The sequence below is a fragment of the Acomys russatus genome, chromosome 5 (assembly GCF_903995435.1).
Source record: "Acomys russatus chromosome 5, mAcoRus1.1, whole genome shotgun sequence".
In the NCBI taxonomy this organism is placed as follows: domain Eukaryota; kingdom Metazoa; phylum Chordata; class Mammalia; order Rodentia; family Muridae; genus Acomys; species Acomys russatus.
The window spans coordinates 32,755,425-32,776,467 of NC_067141.1; the positions used below are offsets into that span (position 1 = coordinate 32,755,425).

At 43.8% G+C, this 21,043-nt stretch overlaps 2 protein-coding genes across 5 annotated transcripts in view; one reads left to right on the top strand and one right to left on the bottom strand.

Moving 5' to 3' along the window:
• Positions 1-1,707: 1,707 nt before the first annotated feature.
• Mrpl16 (mitochondrial ribosomal protein L16) lies at positions 1,708-6,337 on the top strand. The gene is made up of 4 exons (XM_051146167.1): positions 1,708-1,828; positions 2,077-2,142; positions 4,366-4,514; positions 5,632-6,337. The coding sequence occupies exons 1-4, from the start codon at positions 1,768-1,770 to the stop codon at positions 6,115-6,117; spliced, it is 762 nt and encodes a 253-aa protein (XP_051002124.1). The 5' UTR covers positions 1,708-1,767; the 3' UTR covers positions 6,118-6,337.
• Positions 6,338-7,115: 778 nt separating this feature from the next.
• Stx3 (syntaxin 3) overlaps positions 7,116-21,043 on the bottom strand; it is a 41,257-nt gene continuing 27,329 nt past the window's right edge. Inside the window, exons 5-11 of one of the 4 annotated variants that reach the window (XM_051146170.1) lie at positions 20,526-20,593; positions 18,811-18,919; positions 17,634-17,707; positions 17,316-17,450; positions 14,967-15,077; positions 8,640-8,722; positions 7,116-8,125 (exon numbers count right to left, since the gene is read on the bottom strand). In XM_051146170.1, the coding sequence (XP_051002127.1) occupies positions 8,645-8,722; positions 14,967-15,077; positions 17,316-17,450; positions 17,634-17,707; positions 18,811-18,919; positions 20,526-20,593 (575 nt within the window). In that variant the 3' untranslated portion in view covers positions 7,116-8,125; positions 8,640-8,644. Of the gene's footprint in view, positions 8,126-8,639; positions 8,723-10,203; positions 10,788-13,658; positions 13,773-14,966; positions 15,078-15,191; positions 15,303-17,315; positions 17,451-17,633; positions 17,708-18,810; positions 18,920-20,525; positions 20,594-21,043 lie in introns of those variants that run through there. The other 3 variants (XM_051146169.1, XM_051146172.1, XM_051146168.1) reach the window with 3 other exon arrangements.

Below are 21,043 nucleotides of genomic sequence, written 5' to 3' on the forward strand. Positions count from 1 at the left end.
GCACAGGTTGTGGAATGAATTACATCTCTTCTTAAAAGGGGGGGGGGGATTGGAGTCCTGAGCCCTCCCTAGCCCTTTGAAATATGGCCTTTTGCCAGGCCAGGAGGTGGGGATATGGTCTTAACAAAGGTAAACAAGTTAAAATTATGTCCTTAAGGTGGCTTTGTAACGTCCATTAACACTTGGGAAGCAGATACATTGCACAGGTGTGTAGGTTTATAAGCAATCTTCCCAGTATATCTACAAGTATTATAGGATGCATTTACTGTTTGTGAAATTAATTCTTAAGGGCACACATATTTAACATGACTTAAACACATTGGTCTCATTTGCTAATCCTATTTGTCTTCTAAAAGCTTGGATACAGTATATGTAAAAAATTCAAAGTAAATTAAATTTCATTTTTAAAAAAGAGATTGAATACAAATCCTCTTGTCATTCCAAAGCTCTAGCCTCATAAAGAATAATGTGCCCAACATTTCCCAAAAGATAATTATGCATTATTTCACCACCCTTTGTTATTAAATTATGGTGTGGTCCATTCGCTAGCGCCCATCCTCTGGAACACCAGCCAGTCCTCTGAGCTATGCAGCCATCTCTCCAGCTCCTTCTCTTGGGTTTCTTGAAGGGAAAAACTTGAAGACAGAACACTGCCTCTCTTTAGCGAAGACAAGGCTGTATCTTGAAATAGAATCGATCTCTTATAGAAACAGACTGACCTGTCAAACTATGCCAGTTTGAGAGATGGCCACCATGCCAAACCAGAACTGAGGCAATGATCAACCTTGACAAAGACAGATTAGTGATTTATTTTTTTAGCCGACTCCCCAACCAATGCCCTAATTCATCCTCTATTAAAACTTAAAGCTGTCAGGTGTGGTGGATCATGCCTTTAATCCCAGCACTGGGGAGGCTGAGGCAGGTGGGACCCTGTGAGTTAGAAGCCAGCCTGGTCTACATAGTGAATTCTAGGACATACAGAACTACATAGAGAGAGTCTGTCTCAAAAAATAAATAAATAACTCGAAGTTCATATCAGGGCCCTGAAGACAGCATTGGTCTACATACTGAATTCTAGGACAGCCAGAACTACATAGATTCTGCCCAAAAAAACAAACAAACAAGTAAACGACTCAAAACTCATATCCAGGATACGAACGCAGTCTTGGATGGTCATGGTACCCCTTCATCTATTATTCAAAATTAAGCCACCTTAAATGTATAGCAGCTTTTTGCCATTGCTTTCTCTTTAATTGGCATACTGGTGACAGGTTATCAATAGGGATTGTCCAAACCTGTGCTTTTACCTTGAAAACTCCAGCTACAGCGCTTCTTAAGGGTCTGTCAGGACCAAACTGCGAGTACCCAGTAAATAAGCCAATGACAAGGCTATGGCATCTTTCTAACGTCCTCTAGAAAAGGGACATAATGTAGCGATAGTTAAGGGAACAAGTTGCCTACCAACTCAGGCTTTCACCGCTTTTTACACCAAGGAGAAAAACCTGAGTAGGAAAAACAGGAGATCCTCACAGAAACATGAAACACTTTGGGCGTGGCTTGACACGCCGAACCTTGAACCCGCAGACACCTGCTCCGGAACCAGGTGCTGGGCTCAAGTTTCCCCCACTTCCGTCGGGACTTTCAAAGGAATGAAACGCAGCCAACGTCACTTCCGGTCCCGTGTCGTTTCTGGCCGACTGAGCTCTGAACTTCACGGAAGGAAGCTACTGTTGTTACTGAGGGAAACGCTGACCCAGCTGCCAGCGCATGGCCATGTGGAAGCTGCTGACGCGCGCTCCCGCACCACTCCTGCGGGTGCACTTTTCAGGTCAGAAGACTCGTTTGGTCTTTAAAAAGGCATTCCCCTGTCCTTCCTCTCCACACTCCAAACTCCGATAGGACCTGCACCTCCCACTATGAGGATGCCTGGGTCCGGGTCATGTGAAGGAAACGGTGCTCCGGGACCCTACTAGCTCCCTTGGGGGCCCTTTTAGTGCGACTTGCGCCCCCATACTTCTAGACACCTATCAGGAATGATCCAGAGTGGAACAATAGTGGTTTGATTTGTCTTTGTAGATTCTTGGGCTGCCCCTCCCGCCAGTGCTGGTCTGAAGACGCTCCTCCCAGTACCAACTTTTGAAGGTGAGTGCCTGTCATTTCCATTTTTTTTTCCCCCTCTGCTAAAACCAAACGGATGATAAAAAGACATCATAGGTGCTCTTGTGCTTCCAGTGTCCATTGAGATACATGTAATGAAGGCATGATGTGCTGCCAACCTGTGATCTAGGCACCGGAGGCAAAGAATAAAAGAAGCCAAGCCATAAAAGGTCTTCGTTGTTGAGGAACAAATACCTGTTGGTTTAGTTCTCTGGCATACTATCACTGATATGTGGCCCATAATCTACCCAGTCAGTGCTAACTGGGCATTAATTAGACTTTTTATCTTCTCTGTCTTATCTCTAAATGACAGTACATACATGCAGACACTTAGCAGTAGCAACCAGGTGGACTGCAGTCCTGTAACTCTAATTTAGTCTTTTATACTAAAAACTCCAAAAAATGGCCTGGACATCGGAGTGTCTCCTGCACGTAATTGTTAAACTACTGTGTGGGCTGGAACAATGGCGCATCAGATTAATAGCACTTGTTGCTCGTGCAGAGGACCTACATTCAATTCTCAGAACCCACGTGATAGTTCATAACCATCTGGGACTCCAGTTTCAGGGGATGCAACAACCTCTTCTTCACATTAATACATGAAGGCAAAACACTGTGTGCTCTTAGAAGTGCATATTAGCTTGTAGATGAAAAAAAGCATTACAAAGTTTTCACAGTAGTTGCCCATAGGAGTTAGTGGGGGGAGTAACTTGGAATAGCAACTTTATAATTTCATGAATCTTTGAAAGCTTCCTGGTTGTTTTTTGTTTGTTTTGTTTTGTTTTATCTTAGAGCCATACTTTTTTTCATATTTAATTTTTTTTTTTTATGAATCACAATTATTTTTCCCAAGTTGCCAAATGAAGAGGATAAAGATGTTAAAATACTGATCAGAGAAATCCTAGGTTGTAAGTTTCCCAAGAAAAATACAGCACAATTGAAGAATTTGATTTTTTCATACAGTGTAGTATTGTGTTCCCTCACTGGCATCCAGAGGGACAGTGACTAAGACCGTGCTTGTGGCTTTTGTGTTATAACCTAGTTAAGTGTGAAATGTCTCTACGCCTTAAGTTCTTCTTCTTTAAAATGGAGACTAGAACACCACCTGCCCAAATATCTGCTTCTTGACCTAGGTGAAAATTATGTGTGCTCTTGTTTTCAATATTTTATTTTTATTACATTGTATTTATTTTGTATGCATGTACATGTGTGGGTTCACACGTGCCATGGCATATATATGGAGGTCAGAGGAAAACTTCTAGGGGTGAGTTCTCTCCCTCCACCATGTGGACCCTAAGGATCCAACTCAGGTAGGCAAGCTTAACAGCAGGTACATTTTAGCAGTTGAGATACCTCATAGGCCCCTTGTTTTCAATTTCTAATACTTCACTTTGTATCCCCCCACCTTGTCTGTTTAGTGTAATTAGGTTTCCAGGAGTTCAAACTTAAAAAAAAAAAAAAAAAAGGAAGAAGCTCTAAAAAGTATAAAGGTTGCCAGGTATGGTGACACACACACACTCAGTCCAGCACTTCTTACAAGTTTGAGGTTACACAGAAATCACCTGACACCCATAGGTGTGTGCTACCACACCCTTAATCCCAGCACTCAGGAGGCCAAGGCAAACAGACCGCTGTGAGTTTGAGACCAGCCTTGGCTACAAAACAAGTCCAGAACAGCCAAAGCAACACAGAGAAACCCTGTCTTGGAGGGAAAAAAAAGACTGTCTCAACTCTCTGCATATGTGTTATGGTTATGTAGCTTGCTCTCCTTGTGGGACTCCTAACAATGGGAGCAATGGCTGTCTCTGACTCTTTTGCTGGTTTTGGGGACCTTTTTCCTCAAACTAGGTTGCCTCATCCAGCCTTAATACAAGGGGAGGCGCCTCGTCTTACTGAGATCAGGATGGGGGGGATGAAACGACTGTCTCAAAATATGGAAGCTGCTTTTATGGTGAATGAAATAATTTAGGACAGTGCCTATTACAAGTGCTGAACATAGAGCAGGGCGTAATAAGTGAATTTGGTTTAAAAACATTCGCATAATCACTGTAATAGCCAAAAGATTCCTGTATTGGTAGAAATGTCCACAGGAGAATAGTAAGCACTAGAGTTATTATTCTGTAGATTCTTGGGAATCTTCATAGGGAGAATGTAGATCCTGCAAGTAGCGTACTCTCACTCATTCTTGGTTGTCTTTGCTTCTGCTAGATGTCTCCATCCCTGAAAGGCCCAAGCTTAAATTTGTTGAAAGGGCCCCACTTGTGCCAAAAGTAAGGAGAGAACCTAAAAACCTGAAGGACATACGAGGACCTTCAACTGAAGCCACTGAATTCACAAAAGGCAATTTTGCAATTTTGGTGAGTGATAAAGACTAATAGCGTTTTCTACTGTTTGGATTGATTCTAGTCTCTTCCTCTACATTTATTAGAACTGCCACACATGCATGCCACATTTCAATTGCTCTTTAAATAGAGGCTACTGGGTTCCCAGGTAAACATGATGTCTTTCTTTAGTGTAGGATTGAGAACAGTAGTCATGCACTATATGCTTGAGAGTGTGGATAGCACTGGATTCTGTCTCTGAGCCCTGTGATACTGTCACAGTGATCTGATAGCCTAGTGGGTGGCAAGCACCCAACGGGCAGGCAGCGTGTACAACAGGTATACACTGAACAGACAGATGACTCATATCCAGGTGAAACTGTGTACAACAAGATGATGTTAGATCTTATCTGCTATTCCAAAAAGTGTTTAGTTGAAAATTTAATATTATTTACACCAGGATCTCCACTTACTATTTCATGCGGGTTGAAACTATAGAGGGAGTAAGGAAAACTACTGTAAAAGCAGGGAACACAGGTGCTGCCTCAATTGTCCAGTTAGACTGAGATCTTTTCAAGCCTCTGGTAAAAGTGAAGTATTCCAGGTAGAAGATTAGAGCAGCAGCTGCTTTATTTCCTGTTGGGTGGCTTCTGTAAAGATTCATGTCAGTAGCCACACAGGTGGATGTGCAAGCTCCCCTTCCCCTGGCCTGCTGTACCCTGGAGCGCTGCTGCTGCCGCTGCTCTCTCAAAGCTGTATCCCACTCTGCATTCCTCCTGTACTGTACCCAGCTACACTGATTCTCTTTACACTCACCAAGCCCTTTACTCGGTCGGGGTATTTAATCAGTGTTTCTCTGCCTGGGACTCTCCTCTTTTCTCTTGACTAGTTCTTAGGATGCTAGCCTCAGCTTTAAGTGCCATATCTGCAAAAAGGCATCCCTGGGCTCTGCATTGAGTGACTCCACCCCTGATGTCCTCTATTACTGTCCCTGGGTGTCTCCTCTGTATTACTAGTTAGGACTTTTATGCTTTATTTTCTATGTTTTCATTAAAGCCAATTATTATTTAAAAAAAAAAAAAAAGGAGGTATAATAGACTCCATAAAATATTTCTAAATCCCTGTGTATTTTGATTTTCTAATCCATTTTTAGGCACTAGGAGGTGGTTATCTCCACTGGGGCCATTTTGAAATGATACGCCTGACAATCAACCGGTCTATGGATCCCAAGAACATGTTTGCCGTATGGCGAGTACCAGCTCCTTTCAAGCCCATCACTCGCAAAGGTGTCGGGCAGCGCATGGGGGGAGGTAAAGGTGCCGTTGATCACTATGTGACACCCGTGAAGACTGGCTGCCTCATAGTTGAGATGGGTGGACGCTGTGAATTTAAAGAGGTACAGGGTTTCCTGAACCAAGTTGCCCACAAGTTGCCCTTTCCTGCAAAGGCCGTGAGCCGTCAGACTCTAGAAAAGATGCACCAAGATCAAAAAGAAAGAGAACGTAACAACCAAAATCCCTGGACCTTTGAGCGCATAGCCACTGCCAACATGCTTGGCATACGGAAATTCCTGAGCCCATATGACTTGACACACAAAGGGCGATATTGGGGCAAATTCTACTTGCCTAAGCGTGTGTAGTGAAAACACAAGGAACACATGTGCACAGACTCTGGAGTGAGAATTTGCACCTTTATTGTCCTTAGGATCCTTGGTGGTTCTTGGATCATAACTAGACATCTGAGTAAGTGACTTCTGAAAAACTTACCTGATTGTTTCTAATTAAAGTTTGAGTGTAACCTCAGGGTACCACTTCTCGTTGGTCAGTTTGTTGCTTAAGAGATGAAGGAGGATTCGGCATAGACAGCGGCAGCTCCACCTCCCGCTGCCCACCCCCCCCCCAAAAAAAAAGGGGGCCTGGTAGCAACTCTTAGTTCCTGCATGCCTCCAGGGCTGAAACTTGTCTTTGCATTTCATAGCTCTGGAAACGTAAATGTGTACTCAGCATAGTGTATGACATTTGGTCATTACAAGTACATTTTTGGAATAATAAGAATAAAAATGACAGTAACTAGATTAGTAGGTTGAACAGATATTTATTGATGCCCATCTGCCCATCTTCTGTTAGTCTCAGAAGGGGAAACATGGACTATGACAAGGAATATACCATTTAGCAAAAGAACTCATAACAAAAGTTGGAACCCATGGTGCTTCCTAGGTCTGAAACTATCTAAGGAGGGGCATTTTGGCCTCTGTGTCCCTTCAGGGTCTGATGTATGTGGAGCACACACGTTTCTTCTGGATAAATGAGGGTCCCTTGTCATCCAAAACTTCATGCTTCCAGCTCCATTTGTCCATAACAAGACTAATCTGTTTTTCTGAGGAACCAGCACCCCCTATTCACACTCAGGGAAACAGGAATTGATAGAAGTATAAACCACTTGCTTTTGAAGGTGGGTAAGAAACAGCACACATTTGTTTTTATCCTTCTTAACAAATAAGATCTCCAGCAAAAAATAGAAGTATTTCACTTACTTTAAGTTAGACCCAGATTTTTAATTTATCCTAATGAGCATCTTACAATGTAATAATCTTAAAATAAATTATTTTTTTAACCAAAACATAATGAAACCTTGAGTTGGTGGCATGCTTGGACCAGTTTCTCGCACATGTCACTGACCTGCAGCTTCTGCTAACATAGACCGGGTAAGGGCTGATGCAGCAGGCTTATTATACTTTCTCCTGTTGTTCTGGATAAAAGGGTATGCTGGTTTGGAAGCTGACTCATAGGATAAACTTCTTTGTTTTGTTGGAGGAATGAATTTAGTGAATGAACCTCCATCCTGAGACCACCCACCATCTCTGCCAAATGAGAGACTATTGATAGAAATTTATACCACCAATAGAAAACCAACCTTACCACCCTCACCCCCCAAAACAAAAACACTTTATGATACGGTAATGGGAAAGTTGTCATATTTTTGCATACAGCTCTGATACTAATACCCCATGATTCTAATGACACCGTAAAGAGTTTAAAAGTCAAGCCCAAGGACTCATCCCTGAATGGAATCAAAGCTACTACAAGTAAGCAGATACCTGAAAGAGGCAAGTGCTGTGTGTGCTAAGCAGTAGGGACATGGTAGTGTTTAAGATAGGCATGGTACCTATCCTTAAACAATCTATGCATAAAAACTTCTTGGACCTGAAGAAGGAAGTAGACAACTGGTTGGTTAAGGCTGAAGAGCCTTTAGAGTAGTAGTAATGAGTACCATGACCTGAGAGATGGCCTCATAGAGTTCAGTTAAGACCCTGTTGAGTTGGGCATGCTGTAATACCTGCCTCTTCACTACCATCCTGGCATTCAGACTCGGTGGTGTACCCTATACAGGGACCCATTAGGCTTCTCCACCATGTAGGCCTGTCCTTTAGGGGCCATAGAAACCAACTGTATTGCTGTGCTCCCTGTTCTTTCATCCCTACCCCCTTCCACTCCACATTTCCATTAATTAACAGCTAATAAGCAGTTGATTGGTGCCCTGGGTTGTAAGTGTCCTAATGAAAAGAGGCATAGCTGATGAAGACTCTGAAGGGAAGACGTGATGGCACCACAGAGGTGGAAGATAGGACATGCCTGTTGAGATTCCATCTGTGAGGGCAGAAGGAAGTAACAGAAAATGGAAAGAAAAAATCATATTATATAGCATGGTGTTCATGGCCAGGACACCACCTCTCCTCTGCAGGGGTGAGAAACTATTCTCAAAACTACACTAGCTTGTTCTAGCCTTGGAGACAGGAGTTTTAAGGCAAGCTCAATGCAAAAATTAATTCTTATTCCTTTTACCACTTCCAAATACAGGGGCTCAGATTTTCCAACAGGAGTGAACATCCCTCACTGTTGAGAATCACTGTACTATCAGGTTCAGGCACGGGGCAGACTGCTACCTTGTCTCCACATGTCCCTCACTAACTACCGCCTCCCAATTATTCTTCATCTACATCTCTCCAAAATGTCCCTTTCTTTGGTTTCTTCTAACATCCGGCAATTCCTGTGCCCAACTCTCACCAACTCCTTATTATGCAACCTGGTGACATACAGTGAGAGCACCCAGGATACAAGTTTGTCAAGTGACAGCAGGCCTGACCCTCCCCAGACAGCTCACCTTTTTCAGGCAAATATGCCCCCAATGGTAGAAGCCAAGATGATGGCAAGGATAATACAGCAGATCATGATCATGATCTTCTTCTGCTCATCAAGGAGAGAGAAATACATGAGAAACAGCATCACTGTGCAGATACACATTCTGACGAGAAGGAGACAGGGGCAGCTAGACATCGAAGAGGGGAGGAAGGGACAGGGAGTGCCAGAAGGAAAATGGATGGATCTGGCATGTTTGTAGAAATGTTTCCAGGTTAAAGACTGAAAATGATTAAAATCAGATCCACAAGGATCTGTGTGTTGTCCTTTCTGCCTTCTGGATAGCATCCTAACTGATCTACTTACTACTAGAGCAAGTGACAGTTGCTTCTGGGACACTAAAAGTGACCACATGGTGGCACCAAAGCATTCTGCAGAGATGGACTCAGCTGTTTTGCAATCAATATAAAGTCATTTATTTTTAAATTAGCAATAAAATAATCAAGTTTACATTTTAAAAATACAAACAACAAAAGCCCTTCACATGTGGCATTTCAAACCATTCAGCCCTTAGCCTCATTGTCAGAGAGGAAAGGCCTGCACTGAGGGTTGGCTCCCCTCCTAGCTGGAACCAGTCCTGCCAGACATCACAGCCATAGGGAGGAGAGCATCCCTTTGGCTCTGTCTTGAGTGCTGGGTGATTGAAGAAGGAGCCTTTCCAAAGGAAGTTCATAGGCAATGCCTACATTAGAGTGTTCACCCCGTTCCACAACACATCAAATTTAGGTCCTAAATGATAATCGGGGACACTGGCAGGGACTACCAAAGGTCTAAGGCTTACCACTGGGTTACAATCACTAATCAAAGATTTCCAGGCTGTCGCCTCCATGATAACAATTACAGGAGAAAAAGAGAGCAGGAAGAGCTGCTCTATAGTCTGCCACCAGAGAGAGACATCACATGGATAGTGCAGATAACATCAGATAGCTGCGAGATGTTCTCTGGACAACACTCGTGTAGGCAGCAGGTAGGGGTAAAGAAATACCACACACTCTATCTGCTATGCAGAAAACTTCAATGGGAACCAACTCAGTCCTTACTCCGAAGGTCTCGTTTGATTCCCATCTCAGCAGCCAGCCAGAAACTAGCTTCTTGATGGCAAGGGGGAAAAATCACATTTCTACAGTGATTCACTTGAGGTAAGCATACATTCCTTACCTGCTTTTAGCCAAGCTCTGTTTACCTTTGTCACTTTTTCTTTTTTTGAGGTCATAGTATCTTCTAGTTTTCCTACTTCCTGAGACGCAGACAAATATGTACATATCTCTCACATACAGAGTTATAAAAGTACACCTGGAACATACAAATGACTGGCATTTCCAGAGCCTAAGACTGTAGCACCTTGTCCCTGGACCAGTTGTAAATCCCTGGTTCTATCTGGCCTCAAGGTAATGGCTTCACAAAGAGTAACTCTCTTAAAATGACTAGCCAGTTTCCAAGACTCAGACATGGAAGGGTATTCCAAAACTTCAGTCTTTGCCAGTGGTAGCTTCAAAGGACTGTCACCTTGATCCGTCTGGGTAAGCAAGAACGGATACAGAGAAAAAACCAAAGTGGCCCACAAGCTGAACTTAGAGCTTAATTGGAGGGTGAATTTCAAATAAGCCAATTTATAGGACCAAAATGGCCTCCATTAGTCCCTCCTGTTTTCAGGACACTAGACAACAAACTAAGAACTGGTATCCCACCAGCTAGGGGCTCTGATCCAAGCTACAGTATTACCAAACTTAGAAGAACCTCTTCACTTTGTTAGCTATTCCTCTACAAAACATATTCCAGGAGAATACTCCATGAGGTAGATAGACAGCGCCTTGGGCTGGTCTCAGGGGATTTCCAAGGCACAAGCATTAACTGACACACCAGAGGGAGGGAAACGCTGGGTTGCTTCACACAGTCCAGAAGGGAGAGTACTTCAGTGGCTAGGGTGGGAGGTGGTTTTGAGGAGACTCAGGGCTGCATCAGGTAGACTAGATTCTTCCGGGGGGTAGATTGTTTGCTGAGCCAGGAAATAAAGGAACAGGTGCCCCTCATTCTCAGGAAGGCCACTCAAACTCAAACTCTGCTCCCATCTGGAGACAAGAGTGGTCAGGCCAAGCTGGAGTGAAGTCTGGTTCTAAGAGAGGTAAGGAGAGGGGAGCTGATCAGAACACAAGACAATGCTAAGGAACAGAGGAATTGGCCACAAACCCCAAATGTAGAGATCAAAGGTCAGAAATGCCTACAAGGTAGAGCATGCAGAAATCAACACTAAATCGAAATAGCCAAGAGACAAATCTCAGGCTGCACATGTGAAACAAAAGATCTCTACTCTGAAAGAACTAATAAAACCTCTAGGTCAGTGGCTCTCAACCATCCTAATGCTGTGACTCTGTAATACAGTTCCTCAGGGTTGGTGATTTAACTCAGTGGTAGAGCACTTGCCTAGCAAGTGCAAGGCCCTGGGTTCAGTCCTCATGCTGTGATGACTCCCCAACCATAGAATTATTTTCACTGCTACTTCATAACTAATTTTACTGCTGTTATGAATTGTGCTGTAAATATCTGTATTTTCCAATGGTCCCTGGGGGTCATGACTCTCAGGTTGAGAACCACTGCTGGAGGTAAAGAGGACTATAGTGGTGGTAGTCGAGAAGGGACACCAATAAAAGAATACATGTGACATAAAAGGTGAGCAGAGAGCTACTGGGGACCCAGCAGGTGGCAGGTAGGGAGACCAACAAAAGATACAGACTTGGTATAATGAACTCCATTTGTTTCAGTTACGTAAAGTAGAACTAAAAAATATCTAGGCCACTTATAAGCCTTTGTGCCAGAAACTGTCACCTGTGGAAAGATGTGGGGAAGCAGAGTCAATCACTAGTTGAGAACACCTGTCCTCTGACTAGCATGTGGCAGCCTTCCTCTTGTGTTCAGGCTTCAGAAGAATCCAATGCCCACATCTCCAGGAGCCTTCCCTTCACGTAGGAAGCAGACAGGCCCAACCCACACACTACAGGAAAGCTCGGGTGTTATACTCTGGCTGCTTCAGCTTAGAAGTGAAGTAATGTGGGCTAGTTTCTTCAGTGGCTTTCAAAGTTAGGGGCATTGATGGCATCTTAGTGCTGTAGTTGGCAGGCAACTGCAGACTTTAAACACAGAATGCCCTCAGTGATGGGCTGGCATGAAAGACAGGTAAGCCTAGAGCTAGGTCCCAATCAACCTTGCTTTTCCTAGGGGATACTGAGCAATGTGCAATAAAGGCACATAACTTCACAGCAACTTAATGCTATAGGGTGTAGTTAGCCAACTGAAAATAATAGTGTTAACCTCCTCAAAAATCATCTTTTACATTCTGAATTCTTGACATTAGGCACGACGGCTAAGAGGCACCCTGCATTAGCCAGGTGTCTTTCACCTGAGGATGTGGAAACATGGCAACTAGTGCATCACGGTACCATACTTTTCATTGAGATAATCAAGACTGAGCACAAAACTAAAACTTTATAGACAGAAGGCATCAAGGGCTACAATGATGGCAGGAAAAAAATCAATAGAACCTATGAGATCTTGATTGCCTCATCAATGTTATCTCTCAATGTAAAGTTGAGCACCTCCGAGTTAATAATCTGACTTCCAGGTCGTCGAACCACATGGAAAGGGGGAAAATGCAGTGACACATGGGGTGGGGCAGAAGTAAAGTGAAAGACCAGCCCCAAGTGTCAACACACAGTCTGCCATCAGCTCTCAGAGGTCCATGCTCATTTCAGTAATCTAATATAAAGTTTGCACACTTAATGACAGCAAAATAATATAAACTCCAACATTGAGGAAATGCTAAATGTCCTCATGTTGAGAATTAGATTTACAACAAGATTTTAGTGATAAAGAATAGCTCTTATGATTTTTCTAACTGGATAAAAGCACTATATAATTAATATAGTCTGAATTATGCAAAACTAAGAGTGTGTGAGCCTGCTACTTGTTAAAAGAAATAATATGACAAGGTAACTTTTACTGGTCTATATCTTAAAAGTTTTTAAAAATAGCATATACTAACTGGGCATAGTAGCACATGCCTGTAATCCCAGCACTGGGGAGGCAGAGGTAGGCAGATCTCTGAGTTCGAATCCAGCCTGGTCTATAAAGCAAGTCCAGGACACCCAAAGCTACACAGAGAAACCCTGGGGTTTTGTGTTTGTTTTTGTTTTTGTTTTTTTTTGGGGGGGGGAATAGCATATACTATTTTATTCAGGAAAAAAAAGGACATTCTTAAGTCCCAAAGACTATTAGATCATCTTTGTCATGCTCACCATTATTAAGTCTGATTTACTGGTCAACTATATATTAATAAATTTTGGTTGATAGCCTAGAATTTCTGTAGACAATGATAGGTCCACTATTAGCTGTGTGAATTTAACCCTTCTTTAAAATTTGAGTCTTTCGCTTCTAAAATAATACTACCTGTCCCATAAGAATGTTGTGAGGATTCTGTTCTATGTACAAGGTGTTTAGCGGACTCTCTGCCATGACTCAACACTTTAAAATGTTATCAAGTACTTCATTCAAGAGCCAACTATTCAACCACAAGCACAACTCTTAAAGGCCTGAGGCTGCAGCATAAAACTTCAGTTATGTTGAAAAAAGGACGTGGAAAGCTAAGCCCAGCTCCAAGAAAGCTACTAAGAGTTCAGAAGACAGCTCCCAGATTACACCCAATATCTACCCATGCCTCCTGGGTACAGACAGTCAGAATAAGGTGCCAATTGTGCCAAGTGACAAGACAAAGTAAAAACAGAATCTTCAGGGTACAAAAAATAGAAGACCTGACCCATATCCTGCAGCCAGAACCCAAGAATGGAATTTTAAGGAAATGAAAGAATCGAGGCTAACAACAGTTTTAGAACTCATTATGATAGTCATTAGAAAAGAGTAGAATTATGAAATGCCAGACTAGTTCATCAGGAGGAGCCGATCCATCCTCCCCCAGAGCTGCTCATCTACTTACATGTCAGTGCAGCAGCCCCTTAGGCCACTCTTATTTCAGCCCAACGGACAGTCCAATAATCAACGCTAAAATGCTCAGCAACACAACTACTACCACAATGATAATTATCAATTTCTGGAGAAAGGGATAAGAAACAAAAATAAAAATCATTATTACAAAAAACGGGTAATAGCCACATCTAAAATTCAGCCTTTTTTATCTCTTTTATAAAGAAAAAAATGATCACAATCCAAGTAAGACAAATACATGTTTATATAGAAATGTTCTCATGGATATTTTACATTTCTTAAGTTTCCTCTTGCCTAGCAGTGCCAGAAAGTACAAATGTGGCATACCTACAGCTCTTAGTTTACCAGCTTGTGTATGTACACTCCTAGCAATTGGTATCATGAGGTCTCCAAGTAGCACCTCACCAATCCATAATATGTCTACACTTGCCTTTTCAGCAGGAAGTATAAAGATATCTCTGACACAGTCCTAATTACCAACTTGTATTCATTAGTCCTCTTCGAAGCCCAGTTATATACCTCAAACTACATATACTGAATAGTCATCCAGATATAGATTCAGATGAAAACTAGTTTGGTAGCTCCCTAAATAATTGCACAAGCAATAGGTACAGTTGGAGGAGAAAGAATTAAAGAGCAAAAATATCAGAGCCCAAGAAAAGCAAACAACAACAACAACAACAACAAAGGCAGAAGTTGACAAAACCGATGTCCACAGTCACCGAGGACAGATGCTTTAAAGTTCCTGAGCATGCAGGCAGGAGGAAAGGTAGACACAAAGAAATGGTAGGAAGAGTATGAGTGGGGTGTGAATGCCAGGCTCACCTCCTGTACTACTGAGGGCCTGAAGCCAGCTACTTATCCTCTGACCCTCAAAGTATTTCATCTAGAAATAGAAAAATGGAGTGTGGTAACTTTTACATAACCATTAGTACCTGTTAGAGAGAAAGAAAAAGAATGGTGAGCAGAGTGGAGGACCATGTTTTCCAAAGATTCAAGGAGCTATGTAATGTGTTGAGGGTTCATAAGCTACGTTGAGGAGATTAGTGTGAAGACTAGACCATGCATCCAGCCTGCAGGGCTGCTCGAGTGTGGTGGGTTCTTGGGCCAAAAGCATGTGAGAGCCAGATCCATGCAAGGTACCCTGGGAAGGAAGGAAGTCTCTAGGAGAGGCTAAGGTTGGGCTTTGGAAGAGGCTATGGCTAGGACAGAGACAGAGGACATGGGCTCAAGAACAGGGTATAAAGGTGACAAAAAGACAGGTGGAGAAGGCACAACAAGCAGAGGCTCAAGTGCTCACCCTCCGGGCTTCACTCTGATACTTGACAGCCTTTTTGGTATCTGCCACAGCCCGCTCCACAAAGCCCACTGACTGGTCCATGTTGTTCTCAATACGGTCAATCATGGCTCCCTTTCCCCAGATGCAAGATGCGGCAGCGACAGAGCAGACAGGAAGAGGGGAGAGAGAAAGCGCAGCAGCAAACAAAATCAACTCTCTTGTCTGAAGACAGAAGGGAACTCTCACCTTCCGAGCCTGGCCCTGATACTTCACGGCTCTTTTAGTTTCGTCCCGCGCCTTCTCCACGTGGTCCACTGTGTGCATGACATTCAACTCTATGTTATCTAACATCTCACCCTGGAAAGAAGACACAAGTCACACTGTTAACCCACCCACAACCGCACCAGCTACCGTAGGGGCGGGGCTGTATAGTCCTCGGTGCCGAGACACATACAGAAGCCTTAGAGCACATCCTTGTGGACAGCAGACTTTCCCATTTCCTACGTGATGACCTGTAATTCCCCAGCCCTTGACGGTGCTCACTCATTCCATAACCAGTGGAGTATTTCCTTGAGATCAGCACTATACCAGACGTCTGAAGCAGTGTGTCTAAATGATTAGTAACTATGTGTAAATACACAAAAGAGATTCCCTCTCCCACATTTTTCTTTAATTTTCTTATTTTTTTAAGTATATAGGAATGAACCAAAATTTTTAAATCTCCTATTTTTAAAATATTGCCAGGATACTGGCCCTTTCTTGGCCATTCAAACCCAAACCAAGTTCATTCAGCCTAAGCTGAGGTTTTGTTTGGGTTTTTGGTTTTTTTTTTGTTTTTGTTTTTTTTTTTTTTTGTTTGGTTTGGTTTGGTTTGGTTTGTTTTTCCACTTCTGTGAAATCATTTCTGGCACATAAAAGGTATTCAGTAAGTATCAGGTTGATACAAGAATAGAAAGTACTAAAGTCCTTCAAGAGAAATCACCAAGCCCCTTAAGCAGCAGGTGTTGGGTCCACCCGTGCTACTGTGTGTGTCTTCCCTGCTAGACACTAGTTTAATAAGCTTCCTAAACGTATCCCAGCTTTTACTTCCTGTCAAGGAGGTTTGGTCACTCCAGTTACTTCCTGGAAATCTGAGGTTGAGAATTCCCCTCACCCCCTCGGCCTTTTACAACCCTATCCCATCCCCACAGATCTCTCAATAAACACAGCAAAGTACTTACCATCACTTGGAACTCAAATCAGATCCTCAGCAAGGCAGTGTGGAAAAAAGAAAAGTGGAAATGGAGGGATTGAGAAAGGGGTCTCAGGCCAGAAAGGGGAATGGGAAGACAGCACCAAAGGGCCAGAGAACTAATGTAAAAGCCAGCTAACCTGTGCTCAGGCTTCCACTAGCTTCAGCAGTCTACCTACTGAGCCATTCCAATTCTGTCCCAGCGGCTGAAGAGCTGGAAGTTCCCGGAAAGCTGCACAGCACTGTAACCTGCATTATACCTAACTCTATCCCAAGAAGCAGGGACCAACCACCCGACAGAAATGAACACCACATGCAAGCAAGACTGAATTCCTACCCTGAGCAAGCATGCCTGGGGATGGACTGTCAAGCACCCTAAGTGTTTCAGATGCTCCTATAAACACTCTTTTACTAATTCTTCAATCATGTCTACTGTTGATTCTTAGCAAGAAAGTGCCAAAATGCTTAGAAAAACATAAAGTGTAAAAGCAAAACTGGAAAAAAATTAACTTGCTTTTAAGTTCTTTGGTGGGTTGAAGAAAAAAAAAATAGTTTATATCAGTAGACTGTCAAGGCACTGTCAGTAAGACCTCTTGTTCATTTTCTTAGGAATGCTGGGTCTCATGTAGCCCAGGCTGCGCCTCAGATTTGCTCTTTATTAGAAGATAACCTTGAGCTCCTGATGCTCCTGCCTTCCTCTCCCAAGTGCCAATATTATAGGCATATGCTGCTATGCTTGGTTTACACAGACTTATGCCAGAAAATGGCTTGAACCCAAGGCCTCATGAATGTCAGGCATGCATCCTATACTGAACTATGCATTCCCCAGCCAAAGAACCATGTCTTTACATTTAAAGTGGGAAAGAAAAAAGTGCTGTGGCTAGGTGAACCAGGTTCTTGCCATGTCACACAAAATTTCATTATAAACTAGAATCACTGTGAATCCAAAGTCACAGGCAAAGAATTGCAAGACTGAGGTGGCACAACGTGCCAACACTTGATAAGAAAGCACATCTCTGCCTAAGACACTAGAATTCCATCACTCTGTGATGAAAACTCCCTGTGCCCTGCCCCACCTGACCTCCCCAGTGCTATCTGTGGGTCTCAAGGAAGTGTGTGCCTTTCTCCAGGCCAGCTACCTGGTTCTCCACCAGCATGGCGATGTCCATAAACATGTCATGGAGCTCCTTGATGCTGCTCTCCAGCCTCACGATGTCTTTGTGCCGACCCTCAATCTCACTGAGGGCTTGCTTGGAAATCTGGGAGTCGATGATCTACAACAGACCCCACACAGACAGGCCGTCAGCCACCCTAGTAACAGTCTGCCCTGCACGGCCCTCACACTGCACAGAAGTTCCCTCCCCAGCACAGCTGTAACTGCAGCCTACATGAGCTGCACCCACTAAGGCAATGAAGCATCCGTGACCCTCCCTGTCCATGGTGCCTCAGTCACTCACCCCAGAAGTGAAGATGGCAGGGTTGCCACTCTCCAACATCTCTTCCAGCTCCTCATCTGTTGTCTTCTTGCCAGCTTTGTAACAAAAGAAAGACATCATCCAATATAAGTTCAAAGCACAACTCCATTTACAGTTCCCTCACAAACACTGCCCCCCAACAACCTTCACCTCTACTGATTATCACCGATAGCCCCAACCCTAGGCACATACTGTATTATTTCCCAGCTCAGACTGCTTATTAGCCCAACCACCATACCATAGAGCTGAAGACCCTCATGACAATTTGTGGGTAGTCCTCCGTCAGCCCTACACTGTAACTTCAGACACACCCTCCTTCCAACCCCAAACAACTTGCCACTCTTCAACAAACACATCTGCTTTTCTTGCTAGTACCTTTATTCACACAGCTTCTCCCATTTGAAGGCATTTGCTTTATAGGGCCCATCCTTCCATATTACTAAATTCCTAAACTATGTAGCACTGCTTGTTTATTATTTTGGGACAGGGTTTCTCTGTAAATCCCTGACTGTCCTGTAGACCAGGCTGGCCTCGAACTCACAGAGATCCACCTGCCTCTGCCTCCCAAGTGCTGGGATTAAAGGTATGTGCCACCGCCACCTGGCCAGTTTCATTAATTTTTTTTTAATTCCTCACAACAACTTGCACTACACTTTTGTTTCATAAGCATACTTTTCCAATTAACAGCAAAGCAAAGCAATGAGAAACTGGGTATGGTAGCGCAGTTCTGTAATCCCAGCAGTCAGAGAGGCATAGGCACGCAGATCACTATGAGTTTGAGGATAGCCTGGTCTACAACGTGAGTCCAGACAGCCAAAGCTACACAGAGAAACCCTGGCTCAAACAAAACAAAACAAAACACAATGCAATATGAGTTCTCAGAAGACCGACTATTTAGTGTGTGTCTCCTGAAGGTAAGGTAAGTGTTGGATCCCAGAAAAATAAAATTCCTTGGCTCAATAAATGTGTTACTTTTCAATCTACAATACCATGTTACAGATCTACCAATCCCGTAGCATGTGTCCTGTGTTTAAGTGTCAAATAGAATGCAGAAGACACAAGCAGCAGGATCATTGTTGCTTCTCCCAGGACTCCCAGAGATGGACAACCTCATAGCAGGAAGAGAGAGACAGACACTGGCCCAACGTCAAACACATACTAATTTCAAGCTGCCGTTGGATGCGCCCTTTGCTCCGCTCACGGAAGTCCACCTGAGCCTCGTTGTACTTTGTCATCACCTCCACAAACTTCCGGGAGAGGACAGAATGCTAGGAGAACAACGTTAAATGAGTAGAGCCCCCTGGAGATGGAGTGAAACTCTGCCCCACCCTGACACAGCCTAGTCTACAGCAGCTCTGGGCTTGGAACCAAAAGATAAAAATGCAAACCCCAGTTTTGCTTTCCTAGTCTGGTGCTGTGGGAGGAGTCCACTTCCACTTTCAATGTGCAATCCCTATCACACATTTCCTGCTTTACTGAACTCACAACATAATTTTTGGTCAAAAGGAGAGACTCTCAGAGAACCTGAGAACCCAGCAGCAAGTTTCCACCATAACCTTGGCTAAAGTTGTCAACTACCTTTCGCACAGCAGTGCCTGCCAAAGATCCTTCAATTCTTACCCCCAAATGACAACCTAACGTTTCCTGCTTACAAATAAACATTTTCTCTCCACAGACCTTCATGATAATTTTTATTCCTTGCCCACCTCACAGCATTGAGCCCTATTGATTTCTCTTTTTACCCAACACACCACTACCTTGTAAATTCAGACTAAATCATTGCAAAAAGCCTAACTAGGGACCTCCTAGCCTCTTGCCTCTTCCCCAGTCACATCCAAAAAGCTGTCATACACCCCCCTGCCCCCCAGCATGCTGTGTATACTGAAACAGGTGCCTGTCAGCTACTGGACCAGCTCCAATTCCCTCAACTAGTATTTAAAGACCTTCGGAGTGGGACAATACAGTATCTGTTCCCAGGTAGGTTATTTCCATTACATCAGTCCTCCCTTCATCCCCCTGCTGCCACCACCACCTTCACTGCCACCAACACCATTCCTCTGCTGCTGCCAACACACACATACCCAAATATACCCATCATCCTTAATCCCATCTCCTATTTCTCTCAAAAAAAAAAAATAATAATAATGATAATAAGGGAAGCTTTGCCTCCTGGGCCTGTCTGCACTGGCCCTCTTCCTTAGCCGAGGCCCAGCCTTCTCTAGCTACCCCATTCTCCATGAGCTCTTTCAAAGATGAGGTGGCTGTGTATTCAATTATGTCTGCTTACAGTGTCCTCCTGGCGTGTATTCACTGCACCACTTAAACATCATGTCCGGTTCCTCCCTCCTTCTCCCTGCCCTCCCCCACCATACCCCCACCCCACATCCTGTTTTTGTTTGTTAGTGTTCTCACACCACAGCTCAGGCCGGGTAGCCTTGAAGTCTTGTCAGTCCTCTTGCCTCAGCCTCCCAAGTGTTGGAATTATGTGTATGTGCCACCATGCCCAGGTTCTCATAGGACAAGGATCACGTTTTTGATGACTCCAAAGTGCCTGACTCCAAACTGGGCAACTACTAACTAACAATCTTTAAAAGGAAGGCATCAACCAGTTTCTCCGCCTATAAAACAAGGCAGTGCTGAAGGTGTGCTCTGAAGAGTCTAGGCGAGTACTCTGAGGGTCTCCTTTGAGCATGAGAGAAAGCCAAAAAGGAGCAATGGGCCTTGGTCACTGCTGCAACCTGGACAGTTCCTCCTTCCCAGTTCCTCAAACTCAATTCCAATACAAGAGAATCAATTTTTTTTTCAAATGCACAAAGGTGAAAAACATAATTAAAAGAACAGTAAAAATGGTTGCAAAACCAAAAGGAAAGCTACCTGAGACTTTCGGATGCGAAGGTCTGCTGATGAGCGGACGTCATCTTCCTCAATGTGCTTCTCCATGCCTGCAGTGAGAGGGTTACCTAGCGTCGCGTCCCTGCATCCTTCCACAGAGACGCTATCCCACACACACCCCTACCTCACACACAGAGGCCATGAAGATGGACAACAGGGGGTCCAATTGCGAAAGGTCAGGGTCCACTCCCACAAGCCACACACCTGCTCTCATCAGCCTGTGCTATTGCCAGGCCCCAGCAACACAACTAACAGTGCGGTTCAGGCCATCAAGGGACTGAGACTCAAATCTCTACCCTGCCACAGCCTAGCTGTGTGACAAGGGGAGGCCACTTAACTCTTTCAACCCCTGTCCTCTTTTGGGGTTTTTTTTTTTTTTTTTTTTTAAGACAGGGTTTCTCTGTGTAGCCCTGGCTGTCCTAGACTTGCTTTGTAGACCAGGCTAGCCTCAAACTCACAGAGATCCACCTGCCTCTGCCTCCCGAGCGCTGGAATTAAAG